The 20559-nt window shown below is 43.3% G+C and overlaps 1 protein-coding gene across 1 annotated transcript in view; it reads left to right on the top strand.

Annotated features, from left to right (window-relative positions):
• The window catches only part of MPPED2 (metallophosphoesterase domain containing 2), a 175242-nt gene extending 155069 nt beyond the window's left edge, over nucleotides 1-20173 (top strand). Inside the window, exons 4-6 of the mRNA XM_003781205.2 lie at nucleotides 12136-12251; nucleotides 15875-15988; nucleotides 18781-20173. Coding sequence (XP_003781253.1) covers nucleotides 12136-12251; nucleotides 15875-15988; nucleotides 18781-18899 — 349 coding nt within the window. The 3' untranslated portion in view covers nucleotides 18900-20173. The remainder of the gene's footprint in view (nucleotides 1-12135; nucleotides 12252-15874; nucleotides 15989-18780) is intronic.
• Nucleotides 20174-20559: the final 386 nt, after the last annotated feature.

Genomic DNA, 20559 nt, shown 5'->3' with positions numbered 1-20559 from the left:
GCTAGTGTCAAACTCCTGAGCTCCAGTAATCTGCCCACCTCCACCTCCCAGAGTGTGAGGATTGTAGGCATGAGCCACTGTGCTTGGCCTACACTGAATACATTTTTTATTTCCAAATGATACGTAGTCATTATAGAAAAAGTAAAAAGTAATAGACTGATAGAAAGGAAAAAAATCATCTATAATGACCCCGGCCTCAAGATAGCCATTAGACATGTTGGTCTGATTCTTTATTTCTAAGCATTTTTTACATGCTTGAATTTATGCTCATAGAAAAGATAATACTTTGCAACTTCAGGAGAAAATGTATGCTAACCCTTCACGAACACTTGTTCATAATTCACCTGATAAATAGTTCAGCACTTGCTCTGTGCCAGGTGATGGGGACACAGTAGTGACCCAGCCTGAAGTCATTGAACTGCTAATAGATCTTATGTTTAATGACTGCTTAGTCCTTCATTCTCCATTTACTTTTGGGTCTATTTTTTTTTTATTTTTATTTATTCAGTTATTTTTATTGTATTGAAGGTACAAAGAATTAGGGTACAATGTTTGCATTTTATAGGTAAAGTCTTTTTTTTTTGCAGTTTTTTTTTTTTTTGGCTGGGGCGGGGTTTGAACCCACCACCTCCAGTATATGGGGCCAGCGCCCTACTCCCTTGAGCAATAGGCGCTGCCCTAAAGTCCTTCTTATAATTGTGTCCTGCCCCCAAGAGATGTGCCGTACACCCTGACATTGTGTCCATTAATTGGGAGCACACCCATTCCCTCCCCCACCCTCATTCCTCTACCCCCTACCTTGAATTGATTTGAGTTTTTCTCTTACATGAGTGTGTATTAGATCATCTACTGGCTTCATATTAGTATTGAGTACATTGGATTCTTGCTTCTCCAGTCTTGTGCTACCTTACTGAGAACAGTGTGTTTCATCTCCATCCAGGTTAATAAATAAGATGTAAAGTCTCCATCTTTCTTTATGGCTGAATACTATTTTGACCTGGATGGGAAGAGAAGGGAACACTTACACTGCTGGTAGGACTGCATAATATAACCTTTTTAGAAGGAAGTATGGAGAACCCTCAAAGAACTCCAATTAGACCTCCCATTTGATCTTGCAATCCCATTACTAAGCATCTACCCAGAAGAAAAATAATCATTTTATCATAAGGACCTTTGCACTAGACTGTTTATCGCAGCTCAATTTACAATTGCCAAAATATGGAAACAACCTAAATACCCATAACCCAGGAATGGATTAACAAGCTGTGGTATGTATATACCATGGAATACCATTTTGGAGATCTATTTTTCCAATGGCAACAAAATCCTCCCCGTACATCCCTTTAATGCCCCAGAATATTAAATAGCATACAAAAGAAACCACTCTTGACAACATAAATGTATAACAAACACTCACCCAAATGCATTCTAAACCAAATCAAACATGACCAAGTTGTGTCTTATCTTCTCTTTAGAGGCAGAGATTTCATCAATCAGCCCTTATTCATTAACATCAATTCTTGAGAGTTTACGAGGTAACAAAACAAAATTCATCTAATCCTGAACCTACTTTTTTACCTGTTTCTCTTACTCTTGGGAAATCTAAGTTAGAAAAACAGCCTCTACCTGCTTGGTTCTGTGACATGTCTAAAGGTCAGGAAAGGGGAAGGGGAGGCACAGGTGTTCTCTGCCGAGTTTCCTGAGTACTTGGCAATCTTCCCACCTCTTCCTCACCCCCAGAGGCTTGTCCAGCCAGGCATGTGACACACACTGCCCTCGCAAGCTCTGTCTCTAGTAGGATGTAGTTCTGTGTTTTGTGGTCCTGATCTTAACTGCAGAGTCTTATTAGGGAATGCACAGAAGGAAATGGAAGTACCCCCCTCCCCCAGTCCTGCCCCAATCACCATGAGGGGCGGGTGATTCAGAATGGCTGGATTAATTCTCACATTGCTCTGATTTTCCCTGAGCTCTTCTGAAATTAGGTTATTTAGAAAAGAGGGCCAAAGCTTGAAGACTTCTGTCCAGGGCAACTTTTACCTATGAAATGGAAGGCTGTGGATGTGTCCTGGAAACTGTATTCCAATTTGGATTCTCAGCAGCCCCCTGGCCAGAACCTCATTCATAACAGGCATCCTGGTGATGTCTATTGAATTATACCTGCCTGGGAAATGTCTCACCAGCCTTTCTTTGTTGGGCTTACCACTAGTAACCAGGCACTTCAGGAAGAAAGGGACAGGGATCACGATCTGTATTATACTGTGGCAAAATTTAGTGCCTGGCACCTACAGGGCATTCAGAAATTTTAGATTAAAAAAAAAAATGAATGCTGTGTGCTCAACCATGGCTGAGTATCATTCAGCCATGAAAAGGAATGCATTTCTAACACAGGTATAACGTGGAGAGCCTTTACAACATCATGCTACACATACGTGAACTAAGAAGACGCAAAAGGACAATTACTATCTGATTCCACTTAATCAGGTACATAGAATAGTCAAATTCATTGAGATACAAATACAATAGTGGTTACTGGGGCCAGGGGAGTGGGAGGTGAGTGCTTCATGGGTTCAGAGCTTCCATATGGGGTAATGAAACCTTGCAGATGGGTAGTGGTGCGCAACATTGTGAATGTACTTAGTATCACTGAGTTATACACTTAACATGGTTAAAATGGGTAATTGTGTATTGTGTATATTTTACTACAAGAGAAGAAGATGATCACCACAAAAAAAAAGGAAATAAAGAAAAAAAATACTGCTTTTTTTTCGTTCTACCTACTTCTTTTCTTGCCATTTATTAAGCCGTCTCTCCTTTTCTTTCAAACCTGGACAATGGGGCTATGATGCCGCTCTGGGGAGAATTCTCCCGGGCAGGGGCTGAACATCAGGGTGTCCCACTGGGAGGCTGCTCAGTTCACGGCCTTTGCCCTCATCAGGGCGCTAGGTCTGAGCAGGACCAGTCCTCATCTAACTGAGGGCACCCCAGTACCTTGTCCTGATTTCCCTAGCAGCAAAAGGGACAAAGAGCCACTTCTGTAAGCACCAGGCCATGTCCGAAATCCATGTCACCTGCCCACGGAGACCGAAGCCCGGCCCAGATCTCCCTCGGCCCTCTCAGCTCTCTTTGCCTGATGGATGGACGTGGCCTCCCTCGCAGCAGGGTGGGAGGCAGAAGATTGAAAAGTATTCCTCTTCCCACTATGAACATGTTTACCAGATTAAAGGAGCTGTGCTTTGGAAGGCTGGCAGACACTATGATTTTTAATAATTCAGAGCATACCAAGTTCGAAAACAGGTCATGGCATCTTTTGTTTCTTGGTTCTAAAACAAATTCTGCTTCTACCACCGCCTTTCCAATAGGGGAAAGGAAAATGGGTAACAGAGGCTTACTTCCGACACTCATTCTTTATTAACTACAAAAAAGGGGACACGGTTGGTGTGTTTGTTTGCACAGACTGCACTCTGCACTGCGGTTAAGAAGCCCCCACGCTGAGTTCATGGGGCTCACTCAGGTGACTACCTCGGGCAGGATTTGTTCTTTTTCCATCCATGACACACAGACCGCATTATTCACTCAGGCCTGCCCTTTATCAAAACAGTATCTCTTTTCATCCCAAGAACCTCATCATGAAAGACCAAGCTACAAAATCATAGTGAAGCGATGGGACTAGACAGCTGCTGAGAGCGAAGCTGGCACTGGCCTTTGGAGGCAGCCGAGCCTGGGGCGGGGGCTGGGCAGGCTTCCCAAGCAGCTGCACAGGGGTGCCACTCCTGCCCTGAAGTTAAATTTCCCCTCCCTCTCCTAGCAGCCTCAATTGGTGTGTGTGTCTCTCTGCCGAGCAGGGTGTGAAGTCGCTCTTTGGGCTAAGGCAAGACGTCTTTTTAATTGCATGGAAGAGTGACTCTCCGGCTGCCAGGTGGAGGGACTAGGGGGTGGTGGGGAGAAGGCTGCCTTCTTAAACAAAATCCAGAGCTAAGAAGGGAAAGCGAGTCAGGGAGCGGAGGGAGCAGGGGGCAGGTATCTGCCTTTCATCTGGATGTTCAGGACGACACATCTGGTGCCAGGGAAACTGCTATTTCTAACTGACGGGGAAGCTTTGCAGTCAAGGGAGGGCTGAGCTGTCAGGTGAGCTAGAGATCAAGAATTATCCTGACAGCTTCATGGCATGTGAAAGGCACTGGGAAGTGCAGGATGATTTTAACCAGTGGTGGTTAAATTAGCTTCTCTTGGGCCTGGTGTGATGTGCAGTCGGAGAGGGGCCACTGGCGGCTGAGAGTGCCAGGCGTGAAGAAGGTTGCACTTCGGAAGGGCTACCATTTAGAAAAGAAAGTATATGTGAAAATTGGCTCCCACTTTCTGAGTTTTGTTTAATGGAGGTGCCAGGCAGCAGTGATGCATTAATTAGAAGCTTGTCAATTCCTCCAGTGAACTTCTCTGTGCCCCCTATTATAAATATTCCAAGGACCCAAAGTAACCCTCTCTCTGAACTTCCCCAATTTAAGATCTTGTCAAAATCTAACCACCTGTGCCAGTCGGCTAAGCAGCCTTGACTAACCATTTTGCCCTGTGCTCTCACATTCCACGGGATTGTCTATGCAAGACTGAGCCAGTGAGTGAGCGAATGCCTTTCTGAAAAACTTCCACTCAAAAGTGAACTAAGGAAGCACCTTTTAATAAGTAATCAGTCGGAGGAAATCTGGCTCTGTCTAGCCATCTAGTAATGCTTGCCTGTTCATTGGGGACTTTTTTAAAAAGTCTGGAGCAGGAGGGTCTCTGATTTGATGGAGCTGTGGCTTGGGAAATTCTAGAAAGAAAAAATTACACGAGCAATTCCTTATACACACGTGTTGGTAATATGTGTTATATAAATTAAAAACTGCATATTAGCACTCTTGTGCTGGTACTTTGCCAAAAATTTTACATAAGTTAGTTCACTTTATCCATGAGGCAGGTAATTCTGTTTTAATTTGGAAGATGAGGTAGCTGAATTCAGAGAAGCCAATTATTGACAGGTCTGGAACTTGAACGTGGGTCTCTTTGACTCCATAATCCATGCTCTTCACCACTGCCTCCAAACTAAGAATGACCCACGTTTACAGCGCCTCTGGATCCTCCTGGCACCAAGAGGCACCACCAGCCTGGCAGCTCACAAGTCTGGGTGTTATCTGAGCCCTTGAACTTTTCCCCTCACAGCTTCTGTGCAAAAACCTAGCGAGCTGCCCGGGGTCTTACAATCCTTAATCACTGCAGAAGGTGCCCCAGAAATCATAAGAATAAGAGCCTGAATCTTTGAGACGCAGCCAGCTCAGGATCAGTGTGTCCACTGAGCACTTGTAGGCACTGACCTGTAACACTAGTAGCCCTCTGGAGCACAACAAACACCAACTTCCCGCTTCCTAGGACGAGCCCAGCCCCCGCTGAAGGTTGTAGGGGAGTAAACAGCCAGCCATTCACCTATTGGAACCTCCCCGGATTTACAGCCTGGCAACTCCCTCCTGCCTGCACCACCACTCTGTGTACTGCAAACATAGATGACCTTTGCAGTGATTTCATCTCAACGTCCATATAGAAAACCTGTTGTGTACTAAAATCATTTGGAACAACTTCTGCCTATGGTAACTACTTTAGCTCCTGCCCCTGGAATTCTAACCCAGAGAGGCCAAGCGCCTATAATTTCAAGAGCAAGGAGGAGGGTGCCTTGAAAGCAGCCCCAGCTTCTATCCCTCTCCGATCCAGTGGCTTCAGGCAGATGGAGTCGCTCCCCTTCCTTGCAGGGTTTTCTAATCCCTGAGTTGCATGCTCAGCTTGGCCCACTGGCAATAGGGTGCTTTGCAGGATATTTTCTTACAAGTTGGTTCCCATGTGGTATTTGTTAGTCACAGCTAATTATCAAGTCCTTGGCCAAGGCAATAGACATTGTTCCCTTGGATCTTTCCCTCCTCTCTTCCCTCATGGCCCCCCATGGCTACAAGACAAAGCCTATTGTGGGGCTCTGGAGGTTGGCCCTGCACATATTTCCCAGTGAACCCCTGATGGGCCCACTGCTGGGGTTTCATGTTTCAGGCTGAAACTCAGCTGGGTAAAGCATTATTCACTAATGCTGACTCGTTCAGCCTCTGCCCTGTACAGATATTTCTCCCACACCGGACTTGGTCCCTCGTGGGCAATTTGGGTAATTCACTGAAGGTGATTCACAGCAATTACTGAGAATATTGATAATCTGCAACAAAATTATAACATGTTAGGATATTTAGATCATGAAAGATCATCAAGTGCCAGGGTTGGCCGGCTGTGCTCAGAGTTGCAGATTAGTAAAAAGGAGGGGTCTGAGGGAGTGAGTCTCTCCTTCCCAGCCCCAAGGAAGAGTACTTCAGCTGCTCTGCACCTCGGGCTTCTGCACAAGTTTTCTACGGCCTGTGAACAATCTTGAAATCAAGCAGTCAAGTCCACCCACTCCATTTCTCAGATGAGGAAACCAAACCAAGGAAGGTCCTTTTCTTACACAGGGTCCAAGTGAGTTAGTAGATTAATGCTGGAGTGAGAATAGATAGAACCCATCCCTGGCTTGCTTTTCCTATTGCCTACCACTGTCTTCTGGAACAACTTTACCTAGAGGATATAGAGAATGGAAACCCCCAGAAAAGATCATATTACATCATGTTTTGTTTGTTTGGTTTTTGTTTGTTTGTTTTTCGAGACGGAGTCTCACTATGTTGCTCAGTAGAGTGCTGTGGCATCATAGCTCACAGCAACCTCAAACTCTTGGGCTTAAGCGATTCTCTTGCTTCAGCCTCCCAAGTAGCTGGGATGTCAGGCATCCACCACAATGCCCAGCTGTTTTTTGTTGTTGTTGTTGCAGTTGTCATGGTGGTTTAGCAGGCCAAGTCTGGGTTCAAACCGGCTAGCCTCAGTGTATGTGGCCAGTGCCCCAACCACTGTGCTACGGGCACTGAACCTACACCATGTTTTTTTTCTTATAGTTTTTGGCTAGGGCCGGGTTTGAACCCAGCACTTCCAGTATATGGGGCCAGCGCCCTACTCCTTGAGCCACAGGCACTGCCCACCTACACCATGTTTTTACTAAGCACCGTTTCCATTGCACAATTGAATTGCCCCTTCTAGAGTCATACAGTGCACCCAGCCTAAGAAACTGTATGGAGAAGCCATGCTTTCACTTAGCATATCTGTGAGCCAAAAGTGAAACTGGACTAGAAGCTTTTAGTCACGATCGTGCAAAGGTAGAACCCAGGCTTTGGAGCCAGTGGATCAGGGTTCACATTTTAGCTGTCCTACTTACTGGTCCGGGGAACGTGAACAAGTTCCTTGATATCACCGATCTTCAGGTTTTTAGCTAAAAAATAGAGCTGAGACTACCTACCTTAAAGGTTGCTATGAAGAATTAAATTCAATAATCTACGTCAAAGTTCTCTGTAAACATATCAGGGACTCGAAAAGATGTACCTTTTCCTGTCCTTCACTGCGCTCACTCTCACATGCATACAGATCTGAGGCAAACTAGAAACCAGACATTTTTCAGCTGTTACCCTTAACTTGGAAATTTCTGGATTTTGTCATTCAACTTAGCGTTAACCAAATGAAAGTTCGGGTGTCTACACACCATAGGGTTTTTGTCTTATCTTTTACAGAGTACTTACAAAACAGCATGTCCTGGGGGAATATGGCTGTGGGGTTCCAAGCAAAAATTCTCCAAGGGAAAACTGGAAAGACTGAAAAAATTAAGTCTTGTTCCTTTGACTCTAGAAGCCCCTGTGTGTCTTACGGGTTCAGAGGCTGACTGTTCTCAGAAAGGCAGTAAAATCAGAGCCCCTCTTTGTACCAGTTATTTGGGTATACTTGGGACTCTTTCAAATCCTTCTTCATTGGCCATCCAGACAGGAACTAATTTTCCAAATCTAGGAAAACAGATGTTTTTGCTTATTTTTGTCTCTGTCTCTCTTTGGCTGAAATGCTCATAGAATTTTCATTGGGTTCTGAAGTTGCCTTTTTGTTTCATGTTTACTTTTAAAACAAATCTTGAAGAAGGGTGGTTATAAAATGAAAGAGAAGGACAAGCATCCCAAACTCGGAAGGCCGAACTTTAGACGTGAATGAAAGCGTCTAAGAACCTGAAGGCAGGGAGTCCTAGAAGAATAACAGAGAGTGAGACTGACCAGTCGTGCTCTAATGGGGTCTAGCTGGCATTATCCCCAGGCCTGCGGTGCTCCGTGCCTCCCCGGCAGACTGGGGTAAGAAAGTGAGCACTTTCTTCTCCTCAAAGGACTCCAAAAGCATTGGGTCTAGCTCAGCAGACAGCCTGGCTTGGTGGGGTCGTGCTGACCCGGTATATGCCGGGAACCATGTAAGGCCCAGAGCCCGCACAGTCCCTGTATTTTATAGCCAATGCAGGCATCATAGGTACTGTATTTACTGTATCAGTTTTCTGTTTCTCCTATAAATCACCTCAAATTTAGTGGCATCACACAGTGCATACTTATCTTACATGTATATTGGTCAAAAGTCTAACATGGGTCTCACCAGACTAAAATGCAGGTATCCGCAGGGCTGTGTTCCTCTCTGCAGGTTCTCTGGGAGGATCTTTCTTTTCTGTACCTTTTCCAGCTTCGGGAGGCTGTCCACATCACTTGGAGATGGCTTCTTCCGTCTCCAAAGCCTGCAAGAGCAGGTTGGGGCCCTCTCACTTTGTATCACTATGATCTTCTTCTCCTAGCTCCCTCTTGTACTTATAGGGATCCTGTGGTTACACTGGACCCACCTGCATAACGCAGCACACGCACCCTGTTTTATAGTCAGCTGAGTCCCATCAGTGACCATAATTCCCTTTGCCATGTAAAGTAACATATTCACAAAGTTCCAGGGATTAGGACATGTATGTTGGGGTTAGAGGTGCGGATACAGGCATCATTGCCTCCTACTGGTCTACTGCATACAATTACTGTATTCATTAAGACTCTTTTGATTTAAGAAACAGGACCCAGCTCAATTTAATGAAAAGAAAAGGAATTCACTGGCTCTTATACTAGTAAGGAAAAGCTCCACTAGCTTCAGACACAGCTGGATCTGTACTTCCAACGATATCATTGAAACCTCTTTCTTGTCTTGGGTTTCTTTGTGTTGGTTTGATTCTCAAGAAGAGGCTATCTGACGATTGCCGCAATGAAATATTAAGTGATAATAATAGCAATAATGCAAAGAAAGTAACATTCACATTGTCAGATAGAAGTATGTCTATGATAGAATACTTTGCTCAGTTAACTACTTCTTATTTTGTTTTTTCCAAAGTCTAAAAAAAACTAATATTTATAAATAAAAGTAAAAGATAATATTTATAAATAAAGTAAAAGTAAAAGTAATATTTATAAATAAAACTAATATTTATAAATAAAAGTAAAAGATAATTTCAGAAATCGTCTGATTTCTTTTCTGAATGTATTTATCTTCATTCATTCTTTATGAGGTTTTTGTCCTCGGTCCTTACGTTAAATATTGTTATTGTCATTAAAGTTAGCCTTTTTAATCCTGTGAAGGCAAAAAAAAAAAAAAAAAAGAGGCTATCTGCGTGACGGCTAAGATACCTCCTAGGCAATTGCAGGCTTACTGAGGTCTTGAGACTCAGGATCCCAGAAAGAAAACCACGACCTCTTTTTTGGACGGCCCCCACTGATGCAAGGTGGGTAGCAGGTGCACCGTTCAGGAAGATTTCGTACTTGCCTCATCTAGAGCACAGCACACACGCTGAGTGGGAGAAGGAGGCGTTCTCCAAAAGAAAATCAGATGTTGTCGCCAAAAGAAGGGAGGCAAACACAGCAGGTGCCCACTCTGCCCTGTTAGAACTAGATTTGGGGACCAAGGAGTTGAAACGTTATTTCACTTTAGAGCTTATTTGGCTTCAAGCACAAAGATACTCAACCCTGAAAGAGAACCGAAGTGTCTCATGCAAGGAGACTAGTACGTTAATTAAGATAGTATATGAGAGGAGGGATTGCTTAGTGGGCAAACACAGGTTCTGGAACCAGACTTTGTGGGATTCTATCCCAAGGTATTAGTTGTGTTTACCTGACATCTCACTGCCTCAGTTTCTTCATTATGAGGTGACAAAGATAATAGCACCCACTTCATGAGTTTGCTTTGAGGTTTAAATGTGTTAATACAAATAAAGTGCTTAGAATAGTACCTTAATACAACAAAAGCAGTAGATAAACAAGAGCTACAATAATGTTTAGTCTTAATATATTATTATCGTTAGCACAAGTGAGTACCTTTTTTATCTCACAGCACACTGGAACCTACAGTTAAACATCTGTGTTGCGCTTAAATTATGTTGATCAAAATAAAAGAGTAAGGGCAGCGCCTATAGCTCAGTGCGGATAAGGCGCTGGCCCCATATACCAAGGGTGGTGGGTTCAAACCCAGCCCCAGCCAAATTGCAACAAAAAAATAGCCAGGCATTGTGGCGAGTGCCTGTATTCCCAGCTACTCGGGAGGCTGAGGCAAGAGAATCACCTAAGCCTAGGAGCTGGAGGTTGCTGTGAGCTGTGTGACGCATGGCACTCTACTGAGGGTGACAAAATGAGACTCTGTCTCTTAAAAAAAAAAAAAGTAAAAAAAAAAAATACTGTGCTTTGGACCTATTTAGAAAGTAATTTAATTAGTGATCTTTAAAAATTTTTGTGGCACACCTAAGATTCTGTCACCACCCTCCTGTGTACCACTGCGAAGATGTTGAAAATCATTGGCTTAGAGACTTGGGGAGTGGTCAGAAAGCAAGACAGATACTTTCTTTTCTACCTGTGGCCACACAGTCTCTTTTCTCTGGAACTTTCTCTCTCACCCACCCCGGTAGGAACTGAGGTTTTCATCTGCCATGTGGATTTTCACATGACTTTCTGTTGATGCTTCCTTCTATCTCAGGCCATGACCATGCATGTCTACCACCAAATGAATAGTGTGTTAGTGTTTCTTAGTTCAAATTCTTGAGGGAATCTGGTCAGTCTGGCCAATGACTGTCCATATGATCAGCTGTGACTGACGAGGTTAGGGTCCCCTTTACAGAAGGTTATTTGCCTCTTTCATTTGGCATGGAAAAAGGGGCAGCTTGATGCTGAAGGGGAAAGTTGAACGTAGCTGGAAAATTGACTTGCCTTTTACGTGTATGTCCTAGCAAACTGGAACTGTCACCCAGAACCAAAGAACGATTTCAAAGGATCCTGGTTATATCTAGATGTTTGGAGCTAGGATAATACTGGGAACTGCTTAGATCTAATGAGCTTTAGCCTGTAATATTCATCGAGAAAAATCGATCATCCTTCCATTACCTGTGTTATAAACAAGATGTGTTCAGCTCAAATTAGAAGTGCTTTTGGGAGGGACAAAGACTCCATTCCCTTCTGCACAGAGCCTCAATCTCAGAAACTCACTCCTGGAGCAGAAGTTCCTCTGATGGGGAAATGCTCACGTTCATTATCAGAGGAGAGGACCTCAGAGTGACCGACTAGGGATGTCCCCCAAATCTTCTCTTTGGTGGCCGAAGAAAAAAAAGTTCAAATTTGCTTTTTTGTTCACCGTGCTCCTTCTCGCGTTTCAAAGTCCCCATAATTTTTCTGAAACCTCAGTCCAGGGTGTTCAAAACCTCTCAGGGGATAGAGGTTTCTGTCTCTGAGCCCTCGTGCACTTCTCCAAGGATGCTTTATAAGCACCTTTCTGGTGAAACAGCTCTGTAGTGATGGGGAGGGGGAAGGCGTGCTGTAGAATTTCTTAGCTCTGAGGCACTACGGGAAGGGTGGAAACACTGTGGATCAGGGCAGGGTATCTTAGGAAACACTGAGATTGGGGGGAAGACAAAGCACTGTCAAGATTTTGATAGAGGCTTGCTGGGACGGTCTCCACTGTAAAGCCTCCTGCGCCCTTTTCTAGTGGAATAATTCGTAGGCTTCACGCTTGCTTTCACATGCGTTGGTTTTGAAGCAGTCAACAAAAAAGCATCCTGCTGCCAGGGCCAACCATCAAAAAGAGAAAAGAGAGCAACACAAACTGTGGGGGAATGTGCGAGAGAGAAATATTGCAGCGCGGAGACGTGGCTCTGCTGGCCTGATACCGTGTGCATTATCTCCCCCAAAGGACCCCGTGGTTTAATGGATGGGGCTTTAACCTGCCCAGAGGTCAGTCTCTGCTGGACAAGTGGAACCTCATCCCTGAGGGCATCGACATACTCATGACACATGGACCTCCTCTAGGTAAGTGAAGCAAAGGTTGTCCTTTGTCATAGGAGAGGCCTTTTTTCCCAAGCATAATGAATAATACCTCAGGGACATCATCATTTCCCTCCAAAAAAAAAAAAAAAAAAGTGAATACAAAAAGAAAAGTCAACGTCTTTAAAGAAACACAGTATGATAATTAAACTCAGCAGTTCTGCTGGGCTTACAGGTGTTCTTAAAATTAAATTTTTTGATTTAGTTGAGTCAGGGAAAAAATCAGATGAGTATGGCGCACCACAATCTTTTGAGCTCTTGATAATTTATTTTAAAAACTACATTCACTTGGGAGTAAAAGGGGTGGGGTACAGAATGGAAAGAAGATAGAGGCCTCCCCATCACAGGGCTTTTGAATGGTGGTGAAATAATGGAAATTTTTGTTCAAAGGAGCTCATTTTCTTTTTCCATATAATGCCGGAACCTGGGGGATCTTTATAGTTTTACATTTGAGCTGATTATTTGAGAAAAGGATCTTTTATTTTTAAACTAAGGTATTTCAGTAAGGACTTCGGCTGAAAGTTACTTAAGGATACTCATCCTGTAGGCACATGGAGCCACATCCGGGTTTATATTGTCTCTGTGCTTCAAAGCTACCCCCGAGTGATCCAGATTATGGGTCAGAAGATGATTATTTGACTTATTATCTTCTAATTATTCATGAGCTTATTATCTGTTTGGCTTACCCACCTTTCAACGAGGTCTACTCACTAACCATTATGCCAGGACCCTTCCTATCCAACTAAGGTGTGCTCAGGAAATTCGGATATTTCGCTTTTAATAGTGGCATGTTCCCTTTGTTCTTTCTTTCTTGTATTTTCTTGTGCTAGAAAATACATAACACAAAATCTACCCTATTAACAAATTCTTGAGTGTATAGTACTAAGAGACTTTTTGCGTCATTTTGGTTTGGAGAGATGAGGAAAATAATTGATACAATGACAGATGATTGCTGCAGTCTTTCCTGTGTTTGAGCGTTGTGATCCATGTCAATTCCTCGTCTGTCAGCCTGAAAAATAAAGACATTGAATATTCTCCTAGCACTTCGGGAAGCCCAGATGGGAGGATCAGTTAAGACCAGGAGTTCAAGACCAGCCTGGACAGTGTAGTGAGACCTTGTCTCTACAAAAAGTAAAAGAAAAAAAATAAAAAGTTAGCATGGCATGGTGGTGCATTTTTGTAGTCCTCCTACTTGGAAGGTTGAGGCAGAAGGCTGAGGAGTTTGCGGTTATCTTAAGCTATGAGTATTCCACTGCATGTCAACCTGGACAACAGGATAAGACCTTGTCCCCTGTAAAATAAAATTAAAAAGACCTTGTTCCAAAAATAAAAATTAATAAAAAACAAATACGTACCCTCTAATGCAAATTTAATTTTTGTAGAGATTTTCTCCTGTAAGCCACTTGGTGACGTTGTCCTTCCCTTATAAGGGAAGTGGTCCATGTTTCACAAAGAAACATTGGAAAGGAGAACCAGGGCAGAGGCTCAATAGCACAGTTTAGTGATGGGGGAAGAAAGAAATCCATGTCTGATGTTGTGGATGTGGGATCTGCACAGATTTGCATGAGGTAGGCAGTTCCTGACTTTTTCCACACTTCAGAATTACCACGCCTATGCTTTTTTTCCTTGTCAATAGGACCCCATCACATGTTTTCAAAGATTATACTTGTCAACCTTTATCAAGTCATAATTAATGAGGTCATGATTAATTTCCATTTTATAGCTGGATTTACTAGTTAGTTAAATCCTTAAATTGCTAGCTAAATATTCTGATCCACATGAGTTACCCAAGGAGAGCACCCAATACAATTACTGTTCCAGCTACCCTGATCTTTTTGCCTACATGGCCTAGTTCAGGGGTCCTCAAACTTGTTAAACGGGGGCCAGTTCACTGTCCCTCAGACCATTGGAGGGCTCAACTGCAGGCCCTGGGATGAGTCGACTGCTAAGCAGGACAGGCAGTGGCGGCAAAAACACCCAGCAGGCTGGATAAATGTCCTAGGCCGGCTGCATGTGGCCCACGGGTCGTAGTTTGAGGACGCCTGGCCTAGTTGGTTGCAGGCAAGAATTCCTTTGAGCTGTTTTTATTTAAAGGGACTTGGATATCATCAGCACAGAAACATTTACACAGTTGGAATAGTATTTGGAATAAATGTTCCAATAGAATGAGCAGTTCACAGACTTTTATCACATCTTTAATTTTGGTATAAAAGCAAGTGACAGTAATAGCCTGAGTTTTAGACTCCAAAGCATTCAGACATCTCAGGAATTCTTAATAGAGAGGCCACTTGTGTGTGTAGCAGAGTGAGATCTACGTGGAGAAGTTCCAAAATGAAAAAAAGGTGGGCAAAGTTTTCGAAAGATAATGTTGAACCTAAGTTAATACAGTTATTGGGATTCTTACAAAAATGCTGTGTTGGGAAGAGGAGTCCTTGGAGATTGGCCTTGAATTCTTTCTTACTGGTGAGGGAGGTCACAGTTCTGTGAGATTTTACTATGATGGCCGGAACAAGAGGCTTTCTCAGATGCCTCTATGTGAAATGGAATGGTTGCCCTCACCCATGAGGTAATGTGCCAAGCAGCGTGCATTAAGGATCTTTTCTAAGTTTTGAAAACTCTGGCTGGAGTGCTGCTGGGCCCTCACTTCCCTTTCATCTGTCCTTCCCAGTCTCTCTGCTCTCTCCCTGAACCCCAGCTAGCCAGATTCTAAATATTCTGCCACTGCACCCAACAAAGCAGAAAACGGTTCCCCTCTGCCTAGTCATTTCTAAATAGTAGAAATAACCTAATGGGCCTGTGGAATGGATTTTCTCAGGTTACAATTTAGCCTCCCATCCCACCTGCCTTTGTTATGGCCCATCCTGCTGAAGTATATGGATTCCATTCCAGGACGCAATCATCCAGATAGCTGACTTTTGCTGTAATTGATGTCAGTTTTTATGGATTTTCTGCATTAAGTGAAGAACTAAGTGGCTTTTATTTTAAAAGTAGTCAATTAGCCCCAGCTCACTGGATGCCACCGTGAGGTCACATTGTTGCCTATTGCTGGAAAGGAGAGGAGAGGGACAAACTCGGCTTTCCAAAGCTATGGTCATCGGGACCCACCAAGGGGTAAGAGTTACTGTGTCTAAAGAGAGTAAGGAATCTGGTGGCCCCTTTATGGGCTGCCCCCTCCCACCCTTCCTCTTTGAACATCGTTGAAGTAAACTGTTCCAAGAAAGATAGAATAAAAAAAAAAAAGAAAGAAAGAAAAAGTAACTGAATTGAGGGAGAAAGAGATATTATGGGACTGCCAGGAATAAATGTCATTGAGCCCATGAAGAAGATTTGAAACCCATGGCTGAATAAATCATATCCCTCCCAGGGGGGAAAAAAATGTTAATTAACAGGAAGAAAAAAATGGAAAGCAAGGGAAAAAAAATTCAAGAATCTAAAGAAGACAAAGTGACGAGTGAAAAGTTTCTTAAAAGCCATTGTGAGCTTTAATGGAGAGGCTCGGATTACAGATAATGTAATAAACCTTCCGTGAGTTACGGCTTCCTGAAAGTCTAAATGAACCCTTACCTGAAGAAAGAAAATTAAGTGTATTGATTGCGTTTTGCCCTTAGGTTTTCGAGACTGGGTTCCAAAGGAGCTTCAGAGAGTGGGCTGCGTGGAGCTGTTAAACACCGTCCAGAGGCGAGTCCGGCCCAAGCTCCATGTGTTCGGTGGGATCCACGAAGGTAAGGGCAGGAGACAGGAATTCACGGCATGTCATGTCACCATGCCCCTTCTCACTCTGTAAGAGGAGATCTTAGCTGACCTGGGAATAAATGGAGCAAAGGTTTGCAAACTTCTTAGCCATGGAACCCTTTTATAAACAAAATCTTCTAAGAAACGTCTGCACAGGAAAGCTGCTAAATGTGTTCTATGCAACTGCTGCTCTCTTGCAAGCAGAGGGGAGAATAGGAGCCCCCCCGGCCCACCTTACCTCAAACCCAGCACTTCCCCCTGGCAGCTTCCAGAATCTTAAGGCTCTAATGAGGAATGTTGGATAACCCTTGTGGTAGATCACCCCTGAGGTCTGTCAAGGATGGATCCTCTCCTTAGAAAAACACAGCTTGGTTGCTCTGTAAAACAGTTTGCAAGGCAGAATCCCTAGCTGGCCCTGGGATGGACAGAGAGGAGGGCAGGCAGGATGGCGTGCAGGACCGAGGCTCTGGCGTCCTTCCCCACGGCGTGTGAGCTGCACTGATTTGTCCCCGGGGCAGCAGCGCGGACCTGCCCAGAGATGTATTAAAAGAAAGAAAGAAAATTTGAAGAAATGGCTCAGATAGGAAAAGCTATTTAAAGCTTTTATAGTCCCTCCCTCCCTCTAAATACTGTGTTTCACACGGAATGCCCTCACAGGCCCAGGAAGACTGCGCCATCTCTGAAAAGTAACTTTAGACATGCCTTGAAAGATACATAACGGAAGTGGCAGGAACCCACAATCTGTAGGTAGATGTTTTCTTACTGACCTCAGAGAACTACTTCAGACTTCTCAGAAATCATCTGAGCTATTAGCTCACACTAAGTTTCAATAGAATAATTAAATCTCCTCTAGATGGGAACTGGTCCCGTTACCATTTGCTGCCTTTTAAGGTAAGCTGAGTCAAGTTCACAGAACCTGAAAGCCTCCCGGGAACTTTAAGGTCTCTGGGTTTTGTCTGCCCTGCCTTTTCTGAAGCTAGGGCTAACTGGACTTGGGGGCAGATGCAAGGCCCTCTTTCAGCAGGCCTTGGGATTTCTGACCCTGCCAGACTTGCAGTGACACGTGCTCATGTGCAGTGCTGTGTTTCCCTGGGCAGCCTCTAGATTCTCGCCAGCTCCTGCCCACAGCTGCTCTCTACAGTTATTTATGATTCTGCAGTCAAGTTGAGGGATTTAAGACGAGGGGGCTGATGAAGCAAAAAAACAAAGTTTGCTTTTCAGAGCCCACAAATCCAGTGGCTTCCCGGTTAGGCAGCTAATAAAGAGCATATTGAAAATCACCCTACTGAGGCCAGAGAAAATTCAGCTTGCTCCAAGAGCAGGTACCAGCCGAGCGGATGGAAAGCATGGTGCAGCTCCCAGAGAGAGCATGTCAGGCCGCCTTAACTTGAGCTGTGCTCCCCGCAAAGGGGGGCACTTGTCCAAGGTGAAGATACAATATGGGGGCAGGGAGGTTGTGGAAAAGGGAGACCGGAGAGATGGGACCTCATATCTAAACAGCATTTCTGGGGGACCATGATCTTGCAAACAGGTCAGATTTCCTGCAGCATGCCTAGGGGTTTGCATTTCATCATTTTAAAAAATCGTTCATTAGATTTAAGCTAGTCAGACAATGGGGGAATTCCACTGAAGCCCCCAAAATAATAAACGTACTTAACAGGGAGGAGATCCGATTCAAATAAACTTGTCTCACTTTTATTCACTTAAGACAGCTGAAGAGGGCAGGGAAAAGGCAAATACCAACCTCTTGATAGAGATAACAAGACTTTATGACCCTTGAACTAAAAAGTGCAGATTTTAAATGCCTCTTTTCTAAAGAGATTTTTCCATTGACCCTCATTAAGCTCTCCGCAGGCTGGCTTAGAGAAATTTTAGCAAATGGGGGGCGGAGGGAGCCCTAGGGGTTATTTCTATAAGTCCTGGTAATTTTATTTTTTCATGGCTATATTTTTATACACCCTAAGAGCCTAATGTCAAAATAGAATTATGAACTTAGCTGCAGAGGCTGTAAATCAAATATCAGGTATCCACGGAAATTTCAACATCTTAAAAATTATAAAAGGAACATATATGCTGAAGACCTAGGGTGGCCTTTTTAACTTTCTTCCAGGAAGTCGTGAGAGGTTTATATTGTATATGGGAAGTCTTTTTGTTTGAGCTAGTGTCCAGGTACGCTCAGCAAATGGGGTCCTATGGTAATGTTTCTACGCGTGGACATTTGCATTAAAGGCACTCGAGTAAGATTAAACCACTTACGGCTAACTTTCATGAAGGCAATCCAGAGATTATTTCCTAGATAAGTAAACTGAACATCTATTATCTGTCTGCTCCCTCTCCCTCCTCACCTGTCCTGAAGCCCTGTTGGAAATTTAGCTGTGCCTGCCCCTGCGGAACAATTCTTATCTTACTCATTTCGTTCCCTGGAACTCAATCATGTAAATACAGGGCTTTGAAATGAAAATCCTGTTTTAAAAAGGGAGAAGAATGTTTTCCTTCTTCTCATCAGTAACAAAATCATAGCGTTTCCTAGACAACTTTGGTGTTTAAATTAGGGGGAGAAGTCACACTTTGTTGAAGGAGAGGGTGTTCTCCTTTAAAGACAACAAAATAAAATTGGATAGTAGCTTCTGAAAGTCATCACATCCAGGAAGGTTCAACTGAATTTCATCTCACCACTGACAAAGGTGTTTTTGTTTTGTTTTGTTTTCCTGGCCCGACAATCCTACATTCCCTCACCACCGATGGTGTATGTTACAGTAAATGTGACATTCTCTCCCTACAGGTTATGGCATCATGACCGACGGTTACACAACGTACATCAATGCCTCAACATGTACAGTCAGCTTTCAACCGACCAACCCTCCAATTATATTTGACCTTCCAAACCCACAGGGCTCCTGAAGCTCTGACGCTCTATTGGAATGTGAGGGAAGGTCTATAAACTGCCATTTTTCTAATTATAAACTTACATTCTCTCACTTATTTCCAAATCCTGTGAGTTCTTTTTGTAAATTGTTGGAACACAAACGATGCTAGAGGTTGTGCTTCTTCTTTTTGTTTTTGTTTTTTTATTTTATTTTTTTTTTAAATGGGGCATCCATTGGAAATCAAAGGAGCATTGTGAATTTGTAAAATGACTTCTGTTTTCTCAAAGGCCATGCCATTGTAAATTGTTAATGTTTGCCAAAGGACAGCCAAGCTTTCTTTTAAAAAGTGATAAAAGGTCGTATTTTAAATATGCTTTAAGCTGGAAGAAAAAAAAAATATATAAGAAACAGGTAGGCAATGTGTTAAAAACCAACCCAGATTTGCACAACTGTTTAAGAGTATTGTTTGAAATATTTTAATTTTTAATGTGTTGTTGTTGTTGTTTTCTTGGTGATGCTTTTTATTTTTGCAGACGTGGCCCCGATTCATAGCAATCTGCTCGACTTAGACGTGGAAGAGGCTTGTCTTTACCCTCTCATATAAAGAAAGCTGTGTCCAGGGAAGAAAACGGCCTTCGTTGAAAGGATGGCCTAGCTAGTGAGATTCCTATGGCGGTTACACAAGGTCTCATTGTGTGTGTCTTTTAAATTATTTTAGCTTTAAAAATACAGAAACGGAATCTGTGAAGAGCAGGTGTTTCAGATGGTTAGAAAGGAAATGAGTGTGCAGACTCCTTTTCAATATGGGTTTATATATATAAGTATTTTTGGTGTCTGAGGACTAAGGTAGGAGTTTAATATTGCCCAGGACAGTACCGCTGCGAAGGGACGGTAGAGCAGTGCTTCGGATGTCTAGAGGAATGGACACATTTTTGTCTCAGAACTCGAGGTCTTAAAGAGCTCGAGTTAAATCTAGGTACAGTTACAGGCGTGTATAGACGTAAATGGATGCAATGGAAGCTAACGAAAATAAGGCTTAGTTGTCCTTTCTATTTAAATACCCTGAATTGTCTTCTTACTCCCTCTCTCCCCTCCCATTTTGCACTGTGTGTCGATGCAATCTTCGCTAGCACAAGATATTGTCGCTAATAGTCATTTCTGTTCTCCCATTGTAAATGCTGTTGGGCTTTATTCTATTTTATGTTACCTTGTTAATGAAATTTAGGAAAGCAGTTGTTTCTTTAAATTTATTGTGATATTCTATATCTAGCGGCCTTTATATGCAAATAAAATTGCAAGATTTTTAAATCTGTGCCATTTGGAGGGTTGGCTGGTGGGAGGTTGATATTTTTGTCCTGGGGGGGGGATTATTCATATGCCGCGTTAGTGAGCCCTTTCAGAAGAATGAGAATAAGTGACTTTTTTTTTTCTAATTTTCAATAAATTTTTATTACTCACCATTCCTGGGCTGGCAGGTGGATCAATAAGGCACTCAGCGTACTCTTCCCTCCATCACACTGTCATCCGTCTCACCTTAGATTTCAGAGGGTAAAGAGTTCCTCTTTGGCCATTGCAATTTGTATGGGAGCAGGGTCATGACACATTCCAGGCTGGGGACACTCTTTGGGGTGTGTTTGTGATAATGAGTGGGGGAGCAGTTGAATGTACAGAATAAACCCTGCCTATTCTCATTC

This window comes from Otolemur garnettii, unplaced genomic scaffold (assembly GCF_000181295.1).
Source record: "Otolemur garnettii isolate 467f Iridium unplaced genomic scaffold, OtoGar3 scaffold00001, whole genome shotgun sequence".
In the NCBI taxonomy this organism is placed as follows: domain Eukaryota; kingdom Metazoa; phylum Chordata; class Mammalia; order Primates; family Galagidae; genus Otolemur; species Otolemur garnettii.
The sequence above is the reverse complement of the archived record's forward strand: the minus strand, read 5'-3'. Positions and strand labels throughout refer to the sequence as shown.